Genomic DNA, 21594 nt, shown 5'->3' on the forward strand with positions numbered 1-21594 from the left:
CTGAGGTTAACATCTGTTTAATTTTGGGGGGAGGTTGTGAACACGTGATTTATGTTCTTTTCGAAGGAAATAAGGTAAAAGTAGGCATCTCCAAAAACCGTAAATCGTAATTAACTTCTAAATAAAACAAGTAAAATAGTACTAGTAAATATTTTGAGCACATCAAAAGTGTTTATTTTGGTTTAAAGCTACGTACTGCTGTACTTCAATTCTAAACTGCAACTCCGTATTTTTTTTTATTGTTTGTTTAAATTCATTCACAAATATTTACAGAATTACAAAAACAACAACAAAAAAAAATCGTAAACAATAATAAAATTAATGCAATGTTTTGAGACTATTATACATTGGAGGGAAAAGGGAGAAGGGGAAGGGCACATTTCTAAGCAATATGGCGGACGTGTGACTTGGTTTAACCGAGGCTTAATTATTAGTTAAATTCCCTGAAGTTGTAAATTGTACACAATCGCAATCTTATTTATTTGAATAGAAAGAATTAGCAATATTTAATTGCTTAATCTATCTATTGTCTTCATTAGAAACCACCGCGATCATGGTTACTTCTCCAGCTGAACGATAATAGATAATCCTCGATACTTTTAATTATTTTTCATTGTCCTTGATGTTTGTTAATTATTTCCTTATTAACCTTGGGCGGTACCAATGTTGTAGGATAATAAATCGTACGGGATGACTGGTGGTCCATAGTTTTCTTCTTCACGTCTTCGTTCCTCTTCGGACTTGGGTCTTGGAGGAATGTATTGTTGTCCAAGTGACGCGTAATACGCCGCGTGGTGTGGGTTGTAAGCTGGGTTACGAGTGGGATTGCTGTAAGTTTGTTGTGCTGGTGGATTGTAGGTTTGAGCTGGTGGCTGGTATTGTTGAGGAGCTGGTTTATATTCCTCTCTGGGTGGACGGTACTCTTGGGTTCTGGGTCTTCGGTATTCTTGGGTTCGGGCAGCACGGTATTGTTGCGCCGGTGGTTCGCGGTATTGAGGTAATGGAGCTGGTTCCGGTTCGCGATAAGCTGGTTCGGGGGCGCGATAAGCTGGTCGGGATCTCGGACGTGGTTGAGCTGCTGGGGCGGGACCAGCTGGGGTATCGCTGTCAAGGACGAAACCTTGGGCACCAGCGGTGTATTTAACGACTCTTTGTACACCTTGATCGTCTAAGTACCCGTAAGAACCTGTAATTTGGAAGGTGAATAACGTGAGATAGCGAGAAAGACTGGGGTTATCCTCGGGTACCGCGCGGTTAAGTACCATCGTGACCTTTGAATGACCTTCGCGTAAGAATATGTTCCCATAAATTACGCTTTTCAAATTTGAAATATTCAAACGATCATAGAATTCTAGCCTATTTCTTTTAAGTGCCATCCTAACCTTCAAACGACCTTCAAGTCAGAAACCATCCTAACCTTAGTTTAAATGACCTTCAAATCATATATCATCCTAACCTTCAAGACATAATGTTCACGTACCTTTAACGGTACCATCTTCTAGACGAGTTTCCTCTCTGAAACTTTGTCCAGCTGGTCCTTTACCAGTATCATATCCAAACTTGTAATCCCCGCTCAACTTTTGACCAACTGAAGCGTAATGAACTTTGGCTGGAGGATGCAAAATTCTAGGACGTTCGGTGGTCCGATAGTAATTGTCGTAATTCTGGGCCAACGCTAACGTTGCGCACAAAACCGGTACTAATACCTGCAAGAATACGATCGAGTATTTGTTGATTAAGACATCGATCTTTGTCATAAAAAGGGCGCTAAGAACTAAGTACTCCCTTGAGAGCAGTATATGCATTTATGTAGATAGGGTTAATTAGTGAAAACGGACGGTGTATGTACGTAATTAAGGGGTACTTGGCTCGGTTGTTTTGTATAATATTGTATTAATGAAAAATCGTGGAATTATCTAGACCTATATCCCTACGGTGAAGTTTTCTTAATTTATACAAAATTAATTTTAAATAGTTTTTTTTTTTTGGCGGAAGAATACTTCAGAAGAGAAATTTTGGCACGCGAGAAATCGATCAACCTAGGGCTAATACCTCACACTGATTACTGATTAGAATTCTTATCTTATGCAATCGTTAAGATTTACTTAGTACTTTGACTTGTAACGAGAGATGGTTGTTCTAATTCAAATCCCTCGAGAAGTTACGTATTTCTATTTGTAAGAAGGTTCGAACCCCTTTCTTTGATTCAGTAACGCAGATAGGGCTCAGGGCTTGTACATAAGGCACAGTTAGACAAGGCATTTGCAAATCCTGATGTACAGGTCTAGCACGCGCATCTACAACGTGATTGGTAACCCCCACCCATTATCTTATTGGTTATTATAAATGCACGTGAAACCTCATTACATATAGAGACGATAGGAAATAACTCCCAACTAGCTATGAGACAGTCAAGGTTGTCTGTTTCTTCCCCCTTATTTGAAAAAGGGGGTTACGTAGGTTATGACGCAGGCGTACTAAAGCCTCTAAGCGGGGAGTTTATTTCATTTCCCCACTGTTTGTGGAGAGGAAGGGTTCAGTTTAAATCAGTCCTTAACTTGGCTAACCGAGGGTTAAGGCTACGACGCAGGCGCACTAAAGCCTCTAGTCTATTTTAAGGAATGAAGTATTTGGTTTGAGTTTTACCGACCACACTAATAATATTTCAAGGGAGTATTTAACCCACCATTTTAGTTATATCGCAACGCAAACTTCAAATAATTTTTTTTTTTTTCGTATTTACAAAAACTGTTTTAAGTTTGATTTTTATTGCGTAAACGTGGAAACGTGATATTTTTGCCTTTTAATATTAATATCCTGATTTGATTTTTTATTTATTTTCTGAGATCCAATCGATTCTGACAAATTTTATATTTAAAAATTTTCTTTCCTTTTTTTCTTTTATATAATTGGTTAATTGCTATTCCCTTCTCTCTTAAAAAGCAATTTAATTGCGTTTTTGACGCGTATAAAATTATCTCTGGTCGGAACTGTTTGATGTAAAAATAGCCTAACCTAGAATTAACTTAAGGTTAATTACGATTAAAAAATTTTACTTTTTAGATTTTTTTTCTTTTTCTTTTTCATTTTTTGTGCCTGAGGAAGTTTGAAAATGGAAATCAATCACGATATTATTTTGGTATCGTGTTATTATTTAAAGTTAATTAGAGTTTAATACCAACATCATCTTGGGTTCACTTAGTAGGGACACCCCGTTATTTTTTTGCCTTGGGTTATAATATTATTAAGGGTAATATGCTGCCATTAATTTAGATTGACCAATGAGTGATCGATTAAAAATTGATTAATTGATTGAAAAATCGGTGTGGGAAAATTGTTTAAGTATAATTGAAATTAACGCGTTGTTAATTATACCGATATTTTATGAAATTTAAGTTAATTAAAGCTAGATTTTTAGTTTTTAAAGTGTTAAGTAAGTGTAGATTATTATTTATAGAACCAATTAAAAACAATTAAGTAACTCCCTTAATTACTAATAAAATTTGTTAAAAACTGTTAATTATATACCTTAATTTTATGAAATTAAAACTAATTAAAGAACTATAGCTTTATTTTCTAAAAAATATTAAGTGTAGATTTGGTCTAGAACCCTTAATTTTTGATAATTAATTCTAACCTTTTAAAAAAATCTCTAAATTTATTATTTAAATTAAGTAATATCATTTAATTTTTTTTTAATTTCAAATAATGCCTATAAAATTCAACATAGCCGTTTCCAATCTTAAAATGAACCCAAAATCCCATATAAAATTTTTTTGATATAGATCAGAATACCAACCACATAATATTGAAATCGACTACATAATATCAAATTAAAATTTAATATTAAAAAAATTAGAATTAATTTAATCATAACATAAGACACCGCCCTAAAAAATCAATTTTCGACAACCCTGAATAAGAAAATCACCCCCTGAGCACAAATATGACCTCAGATTAAAAAATAAAATAAAATAAAATATTTTTTTATAATAATTAAAATAATTAAATAGTTAAAAAAACTCGTTTAATTAAGAAAAAAGGATGGGTACTCACCAGCCTTAACATCATATTTGTTATTATTATTTGTGAGACGAGTCCCAAAGTGTTACCAGCGCTGAGCTTAGGCTTCAAGCAATCCACTAGAGTCTTGGTCGTGTTTTCCCTTTTTATAGGTTTGGCTTTCAGTCTCTTTCAGAGTCTTAAGAAAAATAACGGTATAATATTTAAGAATGCACCGTTTGAAATAAAATTTCTAGAGTCTGGTGCTGCTGGTGGTGGTGGTCTTGTAGCTACGGTCCTATTGGCATATTTGGGAGGGGGAAAACCTTCTATTTGGGAAAAATTCCAGGGAGGGTGGGAGAGAGAGAGACAGAGAAGTGGTTAGGTGGTGGATTGGGGAAAAAAGAAGGACATTCGCTTAGTTATTAAGTTTTTAAGAGAATAGAGAGATAGGAGGAGAAAGTTAATGTGAATTTTAAGTTTCTCTTTTTTGGGTACACCTTGAGTGGAGACAGAGACTAGTTTACTCCTCTTAAAGGGATGGTGAATTTATTTGGTTTTAGCTATTTATACTTTGGCGAAGGGTTTTTCTTGAGAGGTTTGAACACGAGTTTGTTGAGATATTGATTTGTGTCGATTATTCTGAGATGGGTTGAGAAATTTCTTGTCTTGGGTATTTTGAGATAGGTTGAGAGATTTTTTTTGTCTTTCTTATTTTGAAATGTGTTGAGAGATCGTCTTGGTTATTTTGAGACGGGTTGAGAGATCGTCTTGGGTATTTTGAGACGGGTTGAGAGATCGTCTTGGGTATTTTGAGACGGGTTGAGAGATCGTCTTGGGTATTTTGAGACGGGTTGAGAGATCGTCTTGGGTATTTTGAGACGGGTTGAGAGATCGTCTTGGGTATTTTGAGATATTGTGAGAAATTTCATAAGTATTTTGAGATGAAACTCGCGAGAAAGTATTTTGGACATTTTGAGATGAGTTGAGAAATTGTTTTGTGTATTTAGAGATGAGTTGAGATATTTTCTTGTGTATATTAAGATGGTTGAAACATTATCTTGAATATTTTGAGATGCGTGAGAAGTTATCCATGACATTTTCTGATTTGTTTGTAAACCACTTGAAAACTAAAGTCATAAATAACAACTTAAAGTTTACAGCTTGGAATGTGTCAAAAATACTTAAAATTTTAAAACCATGACTTCACAACGATACAAATACATCTTTTTAAAGTATTTCATCTTCCCTTTAGCTGGGATGGTAAATTCTCTACATATTTAAACTTGTACTTTCTTCATTTCTTGTTTTTCTTCGACCCTCTTAATAAGGATAAGTGTCTAAAAAAATAAGAGTAAATTATTTATGTTTTATTTTGATTCTATTATGATGCTTTCGTTTTAGAATATAAGTGTATCAATTAACCCAATTTTGATCTTAGGGCCATCCTCCAGGCTTCTAATTAGTATTAGTATTAATATTAATATTTAATAAACTAATAATTTGGGGGTCCGTTTCATTTGGAGGACAAATATTAATTTGTAAAAAAAAATCCGTAGGATGATCTTCTGGTTATTTCGAAGGATATGGCCTCCCATGTATCGAAAACTATTAGATTACCTTATTGGGTTAATATTTCGAGAATAATTTAAAATATTGAGTGGTTAAGATTAAAATGAACCAATAAGTAATCTTGATATAAGTATGACACTTCCTATCCTTCGTAATGCTACTGAGAGACCTACAGCTCGAGCTAGTTCGAGGGGGAACGACGGAAGCGAGAATTGAAGTCCTACACTCGGTGGTTTATTTTGCAGGACTTCCATCTTCCTATTTAGTCTGCATTACTAAGCCCAAATTTGACAGCAGCGCCTCACCAGGCCTCCCTCGCTTTACCTCGAATCTATGACCTACCTCACTCACTTCATGACAAGCTTCTTGTAACAGTTTGTAACCAGAGATTAACAAACTTATGGTGAACATATCTTATGAACCAACTTCCGGTTGTACCTTTTTGAACTTCCGTAAAGCTTTGTTGTAGTTTTTTGGCATTAAGTGGTTTGTTGCATGTTCCATTTAATTTTAATTAGTTTAAGATATCGTTGAGAAATTAAAATTACTTAATAATTGCAAAATATTCATTAATATTTTTTTTTCTGTCTCTCTGAATGATTTGGAGTTCAGTATTTCTTAATAATTTCAAAATATTCAATTATTTTTATCGTAATGATTTTGAATTTCATCCAAAAATTATTCTAGACACAACTTAAAAAGTGTATCAGCAGCCTTCGCAGTTTGGAAAAGAACGATGACCTAAAAATTTTGACCCAGAAATGTCACGTAGTTTTTGCTAATAATTTAGACATGATTACCTCCTAAGGGGGCCCGATAGTTTAATTTTATATTTTTCTTCCAAACCTGACTGTAAACCTTAAGTTAAATTCAATACATTTCCAAGTTTAACCACGCTGCCAGGGAACGATTGTATTAGGCCTAGGCCCATAAATTTTTATCATGAGTTGGAAATTGAAAGACTTTCGAGAAAGCTTTTCAATGTCTTTTGTAAAAAAAAACTGCGAAAATATTTGAAGTTTTCCATCTGCGAAGGAAATAATTTTTCACGTGTATTAAAGCGCGTGAAATTTCAAAACAAGGCTTAACGAAAGTTATTCATTTCACAAAAGCACGTGAAATTACTAATTGTCAAAAAGCGCGTGAAATTGCACTATCAATTGTTAAAAAGAGCGTGAAATTGCTCTATCAATTGTTATAAAGCGCGTGAAATTGTTAAAGCGCGCCAAATTTTAAAAAAACCAAGGCTTAACAAAGTTTTCAGGTTTATAGGCTAGCGTGTGTTTGTATTACGTCTTAAATTTCTCTAAAATTCCTACGTTTGAACGGTTTTATCCAGACCATGCACGTACACGATCTGAAATCATTTATATTACAATTTTTCTGCCCTTAGGCTTTAACCGTAAGTTCGTAAATGCGTATTTCGATTTTCCGAACTACGTTATAGTCCTTGGAAAGCGAAATTCCATCTGTAGCTTAGAATGTTCTAGAAGATATTATATTTTTCAGAGGAATATATATTTCTTAATTGCTTATTTAGATTATTAGCTTATTTTCCCCACCCGTCCGTCAACCATCTTTGCCAGAACTACACTTGTACTAATACTAATACCCCCGAGGACCAGTATATCTTGAAATCTAGTGATTTTCTTTTTTTTATTGGCGTCAATTTTCGACCATGGAACAACTTACAAGAATTTGGAAGTTTCACTTTTTTCTCGTTACGCCGATTTAAAGTGAAAGTTCGTTGTCAATTGTAGATACACAAACTAGTTTTTGACTTTTAAAAACTATAACCTAGAATGAGGCTTAAGTGATACTGGCGTTAACGTTTTAGTACTTTGTGTAATATTTTGATATATAGGCTTACCATTTTAAAGCGGAAGTGAAAAATTACTTTAAAAGTTGAAACTAGGCCTAATCGATAATTTACAATCAACATTTCCTCGTGTAGAAATGAACAGATTTATTTCTTTTATTTATTTGTTACCAGGGGTTTGAGGAAGTTGTAAACCGCGTTTTAGAGTAGATCTACACGGTTCATTTCAGTTCAGTTCATCTAAATTTCAAAAACTAAATTTTTTTTTCAAATGAATTTATTTTTGGTTTCCACAAAGCTTCTAAAATAGTATATTATACTGTATTATAACCTTGATTAATAAACCACGTTTTATAGTAGATCTATCGATCTTACAAAAACATGGTTCAGTTCAGTTCATCTTAATTTATTTTTATTTATTTTTTTTCTAATGAAATTTAAAATTTTGGTTTCCCCCAAACAACTCAAATAGTATATTATAATGCATTTACGTTTACAATAACCTTGATTAATAAATAATATAATTAAAACAGTTCCACTGTCTCTTGGGAAAATAATAATCTTTAAAAAATACCGCCGGTAAAATAAACTAAAACTTTCTCCGCTATTAACCTTCGCAGTTAATTAACTTCACCTTTCAAATATTTTTTAAAATATTTAGAGCAATTATATACACGATAAAATTACTAAGATTATTAACCTGGTTCGATATTTATCTGTTAAATTTGGAAAAAAAAGGGAAAGGGAAAGTAGATGAAAGATAAGAAAATCGATTCTATCAAAAAAAATCAAAATAATCTTTTTTCTTTAAAAAATATGTTTAATTTCTTTTTAAGATTATGTTCCTTTGTATTTAAACTATATTGTTAAATATAACTATATTATAATTAGATACCGGTTATTTTCGAATTTATCAAAACCACGTCGGTTTTTTTTCTCCTAACTGGTTTTATAGAGGTAATATATTTTAATATAAAAAAGGTTTTAATACTTAATTATTTAATCGAGTTGTTATTGAAGGCTTTTAAGGAATGTTTAACAGTATAGGGGTTATTTAACCAGGAGCGTTGCTAAGGATATAAAAAGTTGTTTGGCTTGTAATGAAAGTGCGGTGACGTACGTCACTTGAATTTAAGATAGTTTCATATTTTTAATGATTGGTTTGTATTGTTTTCCCGGGTTGGTACTGTACCTGATGGTATATGGTACTTAAATAGACCTTGCATTTTAAATGTGGAATGCAAAAGGCGGCGTTACAATGTTGAATATATGAAATCTATAATATGTATGTGAAATCTATAATATATATGTCTGCTGTCACAATGTCGCCTTTGACATGTCTGCTGTCACAATGTCGCCTTTGACATGTCTGCTGTCACAATGTCGCCTTTGACGTGTCTGCTGTCACAATGTCGAGCATAAGATGGTCTCTATCAATTAAAATGCGGCCTTGTCTGCTTTCACAATATCGCCTATGACATGTCTACTGTCAGAATGTCGCCTATAATATATATTTCTGATGTCAGAATGTCGCCTTTGACATGTCAGCTGTCACAATGTCGCCTATGACATGTCTGCTGTCATAATGTCGACGACATTATGACAGCAGACATGTCATAGACGACATTATGTCGTCTATGACATGTCTGCTGTCAATGTCGCCCATGACATATCTGATATCAGAATGCTGCCTATGACATATCTGATGTCAGAATGCTGCCTCTGACATATCTGATGTCAGAATGCTGCCTCTGACATATCTGCTGTCAGAATAACACCTATGACATGCCTGCTGTGACGCTATCAGAATAACACCTATGACATGCCTGCTGTGACGCTATCAGAATAACACCTATGACATGCCTGCTGTGACGCTATCAGAATATCACCTATGACATGCCTGCTGTCAGAATATCACCTACGACATATATTCTATCAAAAATATCGCTTCGCTGTCTCTTTTTACAAATAATCTAGAAAAAAAATGTCCCCTATATCCGCATACCCAATTATAAAGTAAACTTCTATTTTAAAAACCACAAGTTCGTAATTTCAAAATTCAAGAAACCCAATAATCTCTTAAACTCTTGTGTAAGTTGCTTGTATGGGTCCACACCCTTTTATTTCAATATATACTCTCGTTTATTAGGGTGAAAAAAACCAACAAAAACGGTAAATAACGTTTGTATACTTTTACCCAAAAACCAGCTAAACAAGAATTTCTTCCAATTTCTATATGGCCTTCCGTTTTTAAGTAAAGGAAACATTCCTGACTCTCGCCAAATAATTTTAAACTGGTAGAATCATACATATTTAGGGGATACGCCCGTGGTTACCTGTACAGATGATATCGAAAGGCGTAATTGTCAATCGGAATTGACAGTTAATATATTTATTGAACATCCTTAATATCTATCTTAAGTTTACGGTCAATTGAGAATGACATTTTTCACAGTCTGACAGGCAACACCTGTTGTTACTAGCCAAAAAAGTGGGTCAAGTTTAAAAAAATTACCACGCGATAAGAATATTAACGCGTTCTGCAGGGTTTAAACGCCAAATGAACGTAACCTATCAAATCTTACTTTCAATATTTTAGTATTGTCCTTCGTACATTTCCGTCGTCTGCTATATATCCGGCGCAAACATTAAATCGTGACTAAAATAATCTATTTTCATTATTTGAAAATAAAAAAATCTATTGTGAAATTATTTTCGTCGCTACAAGCCTCTCAAATGCTTTAATTTAAAATTTATTTTAAACCACTCAAAACCCAAGTACTTTACAAATTACTTATTCAATAATTAAATGAATTGGTGAAATATATTTTAATTGGAATTAATTAGGCTTAATAGTACTAAACGTTAAAGGTTATCATGTTTAACTGTTTTTAAAAACGAGAATTTTGAATAATAAAACCTACTAGCAATATTCTAAAAAGTTGTCCCCTGTATGTTGTCTTCTCCGCTAACACCGGTGTGCTGCGGGTTAAACATTTCTACAGGCGTTCTATGGAAAACCCATATAAACCGTGCCCCTGTATGTCGTTTTTCCTTCTATAAAAATTCAAAACAAACTTTTATATTTATTTATACAATTTAAACGATAATTATTTATTATTAATTAAATTAAATATAAAATTAAGTCATCTAAATGGGCCAAAATGTATTTTAAAACTAATAAGCAATAAATTCAAACGTAGCCTACGTTAGAAGACAATTAAATTGAAGTTATGTTTAATTATAAAATTTATGTTTGAAACAAAACTAGTACCGCCGTCTATCTTAAAATATAGAAACTAAAATAATTTTTTTTTCTTTTGTATAATTTTCTATTGGCATTCTTCGATGTTAAAAATCCTTGAATTTTTTTCTTTAAGATAATTTTACTAAAAAGCACCACACCCAAAAATTTCTAAAATATTCTATAATTTTTATTATAATGTGAGATGAGGTTTGAAGAAACATTTGCCATTTTTTTCACACTCTATTTTATAATAGATATATAAGTTAATTATTTAAATTACGGGTCTCTTTTTTTAATAGTTAGGGTTATATAAGACACCAAAAAAAAGTATTGATTGAAATATTCCAAGGTTAAATAGTTTTTTTATTTTAAAACGTTGCGTAATATTTAAATATTTTTCAAACGGAGTTATTTTTAAAACATGTTCTTTAGAAGGTAATTACTTTAAAACTGTAAAAAAGGGTTGGATTATTTTTTTGCCGAAGTGATTAATGTAGTTCATGAAGATTTAATGGACAGGTTTGAAATTCTCGAAGGAATTAAGACTTAAACGTTACTCACGTTTTTTAAAGAGGGTGATTAATTACGTATGGACTTCAATATTCGATGCCTCAATTTGTTAGGACCGTCTAAGTCGCGTGCTTTTTTGAAATAGGCCTAATTTTTCAAATTTCAAAAAAAAAAACCAAGGCTTAACGAACTTCTAAAGTTTAAATGAAAGTTGGCTCGCGGACTTTTCTATTCGTAAGTTAAGGGAAGGTAAAACAGCAACCTGATATACGCCCATAGTGTCAATTTGTCAGTCTCAATGGGCAATGGGGGTTAGGGTTAAGTTAGGTTAGGTTAAATGGGGGAGGTCAGTTTTACGTCTCCAAACCAGCCAAACAACTAAGGACGGCGGTTTTGGGCTCAAGAATGGCGTCTTCCCATTCCCTCAAAATGGCGGAGAATTTTACAGAGTGTATGGCTGGGGCTTATTAAGGGGATTTCACCCCTTTGCCAGGTTCCTGTTGCTACCACTATTTTGTAATATGGTTTTTAAATACATAAGTACGTGATAGTTCTATTTGTTAATTTGTTCATTATCCACTGATACTAAAAACATCTGGTTATTTTATACAAAGTTCCTAATATAGCTTATCTTCAATTCAATCACCACCTCGACTTTGAAAGTTCAGAACTCTGTGAGCTTCAGAGGAGAAATAAAACCTAGAGTGTTTCTGCCTTACATAACATTTTTGCAACAACTTAAATAAATGGTTTCTTAAGCTAGCCTTAAAAATACAAACGTATAATTATTCATAAAATCTGTTTCTCTTAAATATAACCTACTTTAAAAACAATCAAGAAGACTCGTTGTTCTTTTTGCAAATTGAAGCCAAACCCTTTCATTAAGAATACTTCTACCACGCGTCATTCTACCAAGTACTTAAATAATGTAATTCTGACGCCATTATATTCGAGCCTTTAGCAATCCCTAAGCCTAACCAGAGGGAAATAAAAAATACTTAAGATAAATGAATATTTTTTCAACGTCACGGTGCGTGATGCGGTAGAAAATTAATTTCACAAGCGCGTATCCGACGTAGACAGCGGCGTTAAGTCTCAAAGCATCCTGGGAATTAAACGCCGCCCTCTAGCTACACTCTTTTCTGACTTTGGCCATCACTATATACGCGTATCATCGTGGCACCCTAGAAAAGGTCTTTTACTCTACTTAGTGTCAAGAGCGAATCAACTCGGAGTACGAATACTTGGGTAAATAAATATGGACCGTCTGTCGCGTCCGTCAGCTATAGAGAGTTGTCCCTAAGTCTACATCTCTCAACGGTGCGAACTTCGAGACTCGACGTTTGATTGAGTTGAGGGAAGGGTGGTGTTCACTGGCCTTTTAAGCTTGGTTTCTGTCCTTGTCAAGGTTAAATTTGTATATTGAACGATTAGCCAGCGTGTTAGGGGAACCACAGGAGCCGACATTTTAATTTACAGAGCCATCTCTCTTTTCGATTCGGTAAAGTGCTGCCTCTAGGGGATTTTTTGAGTACTTCAAAACATCAGACTTCCCTCTTAAACTGTCTATTAGAAAATTGTTGGTGAACAATATTCGCAGAAAGTCAACAGAACGCGTTGAAATAAAATGGCTACACCATTAAACAATAAACACTGAAAACTCACAATATTTTACATGACTCTTTGTCATTATGACAATAAGCCATGCTAATCTCAAAGTCAATGAAAAAATTTACCTTCCCCATTGTTCGCGGGTCCCAAAGTAACGGTACCCTCATAATTTATACTCCTAAGTTAATTTACTCTTGATATAAAACACATACAAGAAGCCATAGCCCATATACAGAGTTTAATAATCTGATGGGTACGTGTAACCAAATTCTATCAAAGCGTTTCTGGGTTGTATAGACTCGTACATCATATTTTTGCCTTAAATTTCCCAACGTCAAAGCCACAGCCACACTACAGCTACCACGGCGAGCGTATAATAAAATGCACGTACTTGGGACTAAACTCCTAGGATGGTTTAATAGGAAGGAAGATATTGTACTGAATAGTTGTCGGAGAAAAAACCGGGACACGGATTAAATTTCGCCTTTTTATTTATATTAGCCGTGAAATCTTTTTAAGTTTCAACGCTCTTTTAAATTAAAGGATTTGAATTTAACAATAAAAGAAAGAAATAAATAAATACTTTTAATTGTTTAAGAACTTGAGGATGTCGGCTGTTAAATTAGTTTTAGCTTTGTTGACTGGTTCTCTAATTGGACACAGTGTCTTGGCTAATGTTACGACCAGGTTTGTGGACTTGATTGATGAGTTTATGTATTGTAGACTTTGGTTTATTTGAAAAACGTTTGTTGGTCTATAAATTGTTCTAAAAGGTTTATGACAATTTGTACATCGTTTTTTTTTTGGGGGGGGGGGATAATATATATCGGTAACCCCTGACCCCTATTTAGTATTTTTGTTTGGGTTAGTTTCGGGTAGATTTTGTAGAGGTGTAGCGCCTTAGTTTGGAACTTTAAATTCGTTAATTACTTGTAGGCTTTAATCCTAATTTTAATATAAATTTTTAAACTATATTAGTTTTTTACCTACGATATTTGAAATGGTCTCCAGCCCTTCATTTTTCTGACTCGGAACCATATAGGGTCAAAAGTTGGAAAATTTAAAAAATGCCGGAACTGACTTTCTCTAGTTCCCGAGTTAAAATGTTACTTCCTCTTTTTTTCTCTCTCGCAATTTCATCATTGGAAGAAATATCTCATTATCGTCGATTATATCTTAGAACAATATTTATAACTCGGTATAAATCTCTTTGATATATTTGATTTTAATTGTAGAGCGAATACTATTTCGACATTCGAAACCCATCTAAGAAGTTCGAATTACGATATATTTTCGCGTCCTTCAAGTGACGTCTGTAAGTTTTATTTATATACAGGGTGTTTCTGATAAGTCTGCATACCATAAATTAAGGGGGATGTTCTTTGGGAAATCAATTTTGAGTCGAATATGTAACTTCTATCTCCATTTTGTTTGTCACAAGGGACACTGTTTCAAATCGAGTTAAGATTGGATGGAGTATTTTACGGATGACCCCTTAAATTTAATTAAGAAACTGATTAAGACAGTGATTACTATTTTAATTAAGGGGTCATCCCTAAAACACTGCAATCAGATCATAATTCGATTTGAAACAGTGTCCCTTGTGGTAAACAAAATGGAAATAGAAGTTACATTTAAATCGACTCAAAATTTATTTCCCATACAACATCCCCCTTAATTTATGCCAGGCTTATCAGAAAAACAATGTTTGTGAGCATTGTATACACCTGTACAATGTGATGTATTCATTTTTCCCATGACAGTTCCGCCAATTCCTACCGATATCCAAGTATCGGTGCACTTGGCTCGTACTCGAAGTCTTTCGGAAGACGATTCGGTATGTATCACCCAAGAACTCTTACAAAAATATTGCTCGTCAATGCAGCCCAAATCTCTCGCTAAACATTCTTAGATCGGAAGTACTTGAAAATATGTTCTGAATTAAGTTTTACATCTGTCCTATAATAGAGTTGGACTGTTGAATTTTATCTAAAACAAAGATGGTTCGACGAGAGACTGGTAAACCCGACGGAAAAGTTCGGGGCCATTGTAGACACTCGTTTAGCCGATTTGATATGGTCACCTACTACTTATTTGGCCGATGCCAGTGTCGAAGCGCAAGTACCTGGTGTATATTATAACGTAACTGATGATGGTTGGGTGACCAAAACAACCAGGTATGAGTCATTGACCCCATTGATTAAAGTTAGAATTAAGCCTAATTTATGTAAACTTATCAGAGCTGAAGGCGTTTTCCCATGCACTTTCAACTTGACCTCTCACCCTAATCAATTTGCTATCTGCACCTTAAAAATAACTAACTGTAAGAATGTTTATGTTTAACTTTAAGCGTGATTAGATGGTTTTAATTTTTGCGGTAATTAATTTAGTTGAAGATTTTGGCAAGCATGTGTCATATACTTGGGACAATGGCGAGAATTCAGTTACCACTAAATTCGGTGTTCTTAATATGGGAGCTTACAAATTTAGTGGACAAAGACTTAAGTGTAAGTAACTATAGATATGTTTCGGACAAGATTTAGTATTTGTCCTCTAGCTAACCTTGAAATCCGCGCAGTTTCCGGTTCTAGTGTCGAACACCCAAGTACCCTAACTGCCGAAATGGTCTTTGAACGTAATGTTGGTTTGGATTGCCGTTTGGTTCTTCTACCCATTGTAATTTGCGTCGCGTTGGCTCTGATGGCCCTATACGTCCCCGCGGACAAAGTCAGTTGTCGTTTTTCTCTGTCCGTTGTGTCCTTGATCGGTGGTACCGCCATCCTGATGTACTACGTAGATAGAGTGGTCAAAGGTGGACCCATCACTAACGTTGAGAACTTTATTTACGGGTGCTTGATTGCCATTGGTTTGACTGTTTTTGATCACTTCTTGGTTGCAATTCGCGCCCTTTTGAGGGTCACCGAAGAAGTGACTTACGTCGAGGCCAGCAATACCAGATCCTACTTATCGCAGGTAAGTGATGACCCAACATTTACATCCCAGTAGCCATCTATAGACCATTAGACCTGAGCCCTATAGTATAGGGTCAGAGCTCAAACCTAGCGAGGGTCGAGTGAAGAAATAATTGAATCTAAACCCTCAATCTTATTAACAATTTACATTTAAAACCTCAAGGAAATTTATTATATATTTCGAAATGAATGGTTTTGAATTTCATAAAACCTCAAATACCATTTTTTTCCTTAAAAAGCCACAAAATACGTCACGGATTTTTAAAGTTTTGAAAACACAATCCCGCAATATTATATAGTTACGAAATTTAATTTAATTCAGATTAAAATTAATTAAGATCCTTAACGGATATCCCAGTAAAGAAGACTCGAAATATTTTGAGGTTTTCCTCAAAGTGTTTGTTGCTTCGGAATAAGATCCGATTTGTTATTTACATAATATATCAAATACAAGCGAAAAGGGGGCACATTTGGCGTCGATACGCCACCTACCCAACCCTAAGCAAAGACCCCATTAAAACCACTCTTAAATACATTAGTCATAGTATATTACATATCCTCAATCAAAACACCTACAGAATATTCGTGGGATTATCTCGTATCAAAGATACTTGTAACTGTCCTCAATGGCTTAAAAAGGTTACCCCGTCTTTGGTATCGCTCCCAAGTGGTGTTGAGTTGATTACCATATCCTTTCCGAGTAGTGTTAATATTTTAAGAAGGTTGCCACCACCGTCCATATTTTTAATGGTCTCTCCGTATTTCTTTTGGCCCGTTGTCTTTTTGGCAGCAACAATACCGAGTGATACAGAAGAGCCCTGACCAAGCGCGTCTTTTACAGTGTACCCCCGAACCCAAGGATTCCAAGTGTAAACGATGCCGTTACGCGTCCCGTCGTGGATGTCTTTTCATGGTAGCCGTACTCGATTACTTGGTAAGAATCGCCACCCCCGTTGCCTTTGGTGCCTTCTTGTTTTGCTTTTGCCAACAGTGGTGCCTCAATCAAAATAATCAAGTACTCGGTTTGGAACAACCCGTTATTAAATTTGAAAGCGTAATTACTCCCGCTATCTTATAATTAACTAACTAATTAATGAATTTTTGTACTAATTAAACTTAATTGTTACGCGAGATAGACCCTCTAGGAAATAAAATATTACATATTTAGGCTTAGGAAATTAGGCTTAATGAAATTTAACTTTAACCCTCTGAGAATTAGGCTTAACGAAATTGAACTTTAACCCTCTGAGAATTAGGCTTAACGAAATTGAACTTTAACCTCCCTGAGAATTAGGCTTAACGAAATTGAACTTTAACATCGCTAACGAAATTCTCAGGGGCAGTTGAAGAAAACAGGTAGCTTTAATAGGTAGTTTGACGTCGTATGGTTGTGAACTTATGGATGAAGGCCATTATGCTTAAAAATTTGAGACATACGTTACTTTCCCTTTAAAATTTTAAACATTCCATTGTTAGTAATATATGCAAATTTATGAACAAAAGTTAACTTCCTAAATGCTACATGTGCCCATATTTTTCTTGTGCCAATATTAATATTATTACTAACACATAAATACTATTTATCAAGTTTAATTTATGTAATCTAGATAATTCTATAGGGTCTATTAACATCAGTAACATTAACATTACAATAATAAAAACACGCGTAATCTAGGGGTAAAAGAAAATAATGTTCAAAATCTTAATTACTTGTTGAATTTAAATTGACCTTGTAACAATTTAAGTAATATATAATATAAATAATGAGATATATATACATAGATAATTTATCTCTAAATGTGTTTATTTTTCAACCGTACCACCCTGAGTTTGCTATTAAGAAAAAGGCGGTGTTTCCTATATATTTACATACTAGACTCAAAATAAGTTTCTGTTCATGTGTGTCACCCTCCACAAGGCGTTACTAATTGAAATTAGTTTAATTCAAGCGTCTACAAAATTATGGATGCATATTTTCCGACACGCTGTTCTTATTTATTTTTACCTCTCCGTGTGACGTAGTCCAGGAGAGGTTCTGTAACGGCCGTGTCTGTGTGTCTGTCTGTGTGTCTGTCTGTGTGTCTGTGTGTCTGTGTGTCTGTCTGTTGTTACACCCACGTGACCGCGTTCGCAGTTTGCGTATCGGAGCAAACGTGTTCGCCATTTCCGAACTGCTTTCACAGTCACGGAAATGGCTCCTCTACTTGAGTTCTCACACCACCATCTTCTGGTCTTTGTCCATCCCACACGGTCACCAGTCTGTTCTTACTGACTTCTAATCACCCACCACCATCTTCTTTTCTTTGTCAATCCCACATTGACACCAGTCTGCACTTACACTGGCTTCTAACACCACCACCATCTTCTGTTCTTTGTCAATCCCACATTGACACCAGTACTTACACTGGCTTCTAACACCACCATCCACTGGTCTTCCGTCTATTCCACATAGACACCAATCTGTATCATTGGCTTCTACTCCATTATCATCGTTTGGTTTTAGGATATACGCGGCGATCAGCTAGGGTTACGAGAAACGTCTAGCCTCCCTAAGGTGGGATCGCCACCAAAGGTTTTCGCAATTGCGCTTTTTCCTTATTATTATAATGGAAACGAATCGTATATATACCCCAAATTTGAAAAAAGCGGGCAAGAGGGGTACCCTTCACTTTAAACGTCAATATTAGCAAAGTTTGAGAAGATATTAGGTATAACTTTATTTTAAACGATTTAACTATTATTAATGTTAATTATTGAAGATTAAAATAATTAAAAATAATTATATTTATTTAAATATTAAAGATAAACCTCTCGTGCAAAGAGAGAGATTATCATTGCCTCCTATATTCTAGAGGGCCGGTAGGCCCTTCTAGATAAGAACCCACACCCTCCCGTAATGTTAAAGAAATAATTCACAGATTTTAGGCTTAGCGTCCCATAGAAAAAGCATGGGATTTTTGGTGGTCCACTCCATCGAATAACTCAGAAACTACTGCGAAGTTAAGGTTCGGAACACTTTTGAATTATCAAGCAACTATTGAATGTTGAACTTCTGAAGTTTGATTAAGAACAATTAAGTCTAAGTATTTTATTTTATTTAATTTATAAATCATGGTAAAACCGTTACATATATTACACTGTTTGCATAGCATTTTGTTAAGCCTTTATCGGGTTTGTGGCGCATAGGATAACGCATCTGCCTATGGAGCAGAAGATTGCAGGTTCGAGTCCTGGCAAGATCGGTGTTTATTTTTACAGATCTTTTATTCAACATAAATGAAATAATCCTATAAATACAATGCTTGGATAATTTTTTTGTTACGAAGTACGGGCTTGTGGCGTAATGGATAACGCGTTTGCATTCGAAGCAAAACATTGCAGGTTCGAGTCTTGGAAAGCTCGTTGTCTATTTTTGATGAAGAATCTTAGTATCCAGAAGTTATATCAGTATCTCAGAGAGAAGGTATAAGATGCCTTTGTATTCGCGCGCCATAGCCCCAGTCCCCCTTTCAAAATACAAGGGGGGACGTAAAAGGAAGGCACCGGGCTATTTCGCCTCTCCTCAGTCGGAAATATGACTGTAATTTTCGTCACTCGCGTCGTCGCGCTGACGTGAGTTTTCAAGAACCAATGAGATGCTGGTTGTAATTTAAAGACGGGGATTGACTCCGGACCTAGGTTTGGCCTGGAGATAAAGCTGGAAATCTGGCGAATTTATACCTTCTCTCTGAGATACTAGATATAACTTCTTGTTAGTATATATAAGGGAAAATTCTTAAATACCAAACTTTCAGTGAAATGTGCGCGTGCTGGCGCGTGGTTTAGAAATAACTTTTTTAATCTATACAAAAAGGTCAACTAAACTTAATTGAGTCACCAACCGCCTTTTTATACGAAATAAGTTACCACCCGCCTATCTATTGTGAATTAATTTACCACCCGCCTACCAATTGTGAATTAATTGACCACTCCGCTGCCAAATGATTTAAAATTTTAATCTTTCCCATAAAATAATGAGAGGCACTTGGAGTGAGCCAATATGCTCACGATCATCTTACTGGAACATCGAATTAATGACGTTTGACAAGCATATTATTATTTTTATAGTAGATTAAAACAAATTAAGGCTGAAGGAACAGATATTATATAAAAAAGACTTGGTTTGCCCAAGCCTTAAAAACAAAACGATAAGAGTTTTTCCAGTTGTCTGAAGCGCGGATATTATTTTTTTTCTATTGAATTTTAAAGACAATCCGTATTTTACTACTCTTTAGAATTTAATTCAATCACCTGATTTTACTGCTAATGGATTAGTTTCCTATAAATTAACTGAAATAAAAAATTACTTATCTCAGATTTTTCAACAACAATTCCATTTTCCTGAAACATTTTATGATTTTATCGTGCATTTATTATTTTGAGGGATATCGTGTAAATTTAATCAAATTGACTCTTTCTTTTTTAATTTCCGAGAATATTCCTTTCAAAAGGTTTTAAACACATCAAGTTTTCATAATGTTGTCAACTAAATAGCAGTTCAACTAACACTTCTAAAATCTTCCCCACAAGTACTGATATACACAGTTCGATAATTGTGACTGTGCTTAAAGAGGAAACGAACCCCTTCATCAAATATAAGAAAGGTGATAACAGCCCCCTTTTGTATTTGAAAAGACCGCATATAATGCATTATTAATGAGAGTATTATTTGAAAATTGAAGTACGTTCTTCATTGAAAAGAAAAAATGTTGTTGAAAAATCTGAGATAAGTAATTTTTTATTTCAGTTAATTTATAGGAAACTAATCCATTAGCAGTAAAATCAGGTGATTGAATTAAATTCTAAAGAGTAGTAAAATACGGATTGTCTTTAAAATTCAATAGAAAAAAAATAATATCCGCGCTTCAGACAACTGGAAAAACTCTTATCGTTTTGTTTTTAAGGCTTGGGCAAACCAAGTCTTTTTTATATAATCTACCAAGGCCCGTGCATGCGATATATTTCCTTCATTGCCTCCTATATCTATCAAGGCCCGTGCATTGTGATATATTTCATTCATTGCATAAACATAAGCGAGATTGTTTTGGGAAAAAAATACTGCTTCCACTAATGGGTTTATACTCCTTGTTACTGTTGTATAGAGTAATCATGAGAAAAGCTTTAAAAATTACGAGAGGATAGACCTTTTTTATCCTCATTCAAAAATATTTTTTGGTGCCAAGATTGCTTTAAAAAATCCAAACGGTTAGGCATTGGTAAAAAAGACAAATGATATTTTTCAAATCTAATGAGATAACGCCCACCTAGTTGAAAATTGCCGTTTTTTTACCGCGGGAGCCATTCTTAATGAGAATTTCGATGTTAGTAGGTTGTCAATTAAACTACCGGTATATTATTGTTGTTGGAAATTGGATATTAAGTCAAATTAAGTGGTTGTAAAGAGCCAGCAGGTTTTTGCCACTTCTTTTTGTGAGTATTTGATTTTTATATGTAAAATGGAGGAAGATAATGTTGAGAGTAAGGATGAAATGCGGAAGCGCAAAGCGCGGGAAAGGATGAGGGCATAAAGGTCGACGTTTTCATTGGATACTTAAGGTTATATAATCTTCTCGACACGGAGAGGTAATATTTTGGTTTTCCCGACTTGTTTTGTTTAGCCTAGTTTTTTTATTATTATTATAATAGTATCATATGAAAGGGAACATATCTAGTCCTAATTATCGGGTTCACTACCGTTTCCATTTTTCCAGCTCGTTTGTATAAAAAGTACGAGAGAAAAACAATTCTACAACTGAGACCGCGTTATCAAATATCTATCATTGGAAGTAAAGTAAATATTTTCGCGGAGATTCACGTACCAG

At 34.4% G+C, this 21594-nt stretch overlaps 2 protein-coding genes across 6 annotated transcripts in view; one reads left to right on the top strand and one right to left on the bottom strand.

Moving 5' to 3' along the window:
• The window catches only part of LOC149709874 (uncharacterized), a 65235-nt gene extending 47808 nt beyond the window's left edge, over positions 1 to 17427 (top strand). For 4 of the 5 annotated variants that reach the window (XM_089858105.1, XM_089858107.1, XM_089858106.1 and 1 more), the window contains 7 exons: positions 13997 to 14076; positions 14525 to 14598; positions 14730 to 14938; positions 15002 to 15084; positions 15152 to 15268; positions 15340 to 15734; positions 16524 to 17427. In XM_089858105.1, coding sequence (XP_089714231.1) covers positions 15232 to 15268; positions 15340 to 15734; positions 16524 to 16811 — 720 coding nt within the window. In that variant the 5' untranslated portion in view covers positions 13997 to 14076; positions 14525 to 14598; positions 14730 to 14938; positions 15002 to 15084; positions 15152 to 15231 and the 3' untranslated portion in view covers positions 16812 to 17427. The remainder of the gene's footprint in view (positions 1 to 13996; positions 14077 to 14524; positions 14599 to 14729; positions 14939 to 15001; positions 15085 to 15151; positions 15269 to 15339; positions 15735 to 16523) is intronic. The other variant, XM_089858109.1, reaches the window with a different exon arrangement.
• Positions 150 to 4235, bottom strand: LOC149709877 (uncharacterized). Its single transcript, XM_089858103.1, has 3 exons — positions 4057 to 4235; positions 1481 to 1706; positions 150 to 1186 (listed from the first exon to the last, which is right to left on the bottom strand). The coding sequence occupies exons 1-3, from the start codon at positions 4069 to 4071 to the stop codon at positions 645 to 647; spliced, it is 783 nt and encodes a 260-aa protein (XP_089714229.1). The 5' UTR covers positions 4072 to 4235; the 3' UTR covers positions 150 to 644.
• Positions 17428 to 21594: the final 4167 nt, after the last annotated feature.

Source organism: Phalangium opilio, unplaced genomic scaffold (assembly GCF_054372755.1).
Source record: "Phalangium opilio isolate 3A_F unplaced genomic scaffold, DU_Popi_V2 ptg000011l_1, whole genome shotgun sequence".
NCBI lineage: Eukaryota > Metazoa > Arthropoda > Arachnida > Opiliones > Phalangiidae > Phalangium > Phalangium opilio.

What these genes read in the sequence shown, in the direction of transcription:
- LOC149709877 (XM_089858103.1), bottom strand. An exon ending in AGAAGATGGTACCGTTAAAG is followed by an intron (nt 1,187 to 1,480) that starts GTACGTGAACAT and finishes TCCAAATTACAG; the next exon opens with GTTCTTACGGGTACTTAGAC.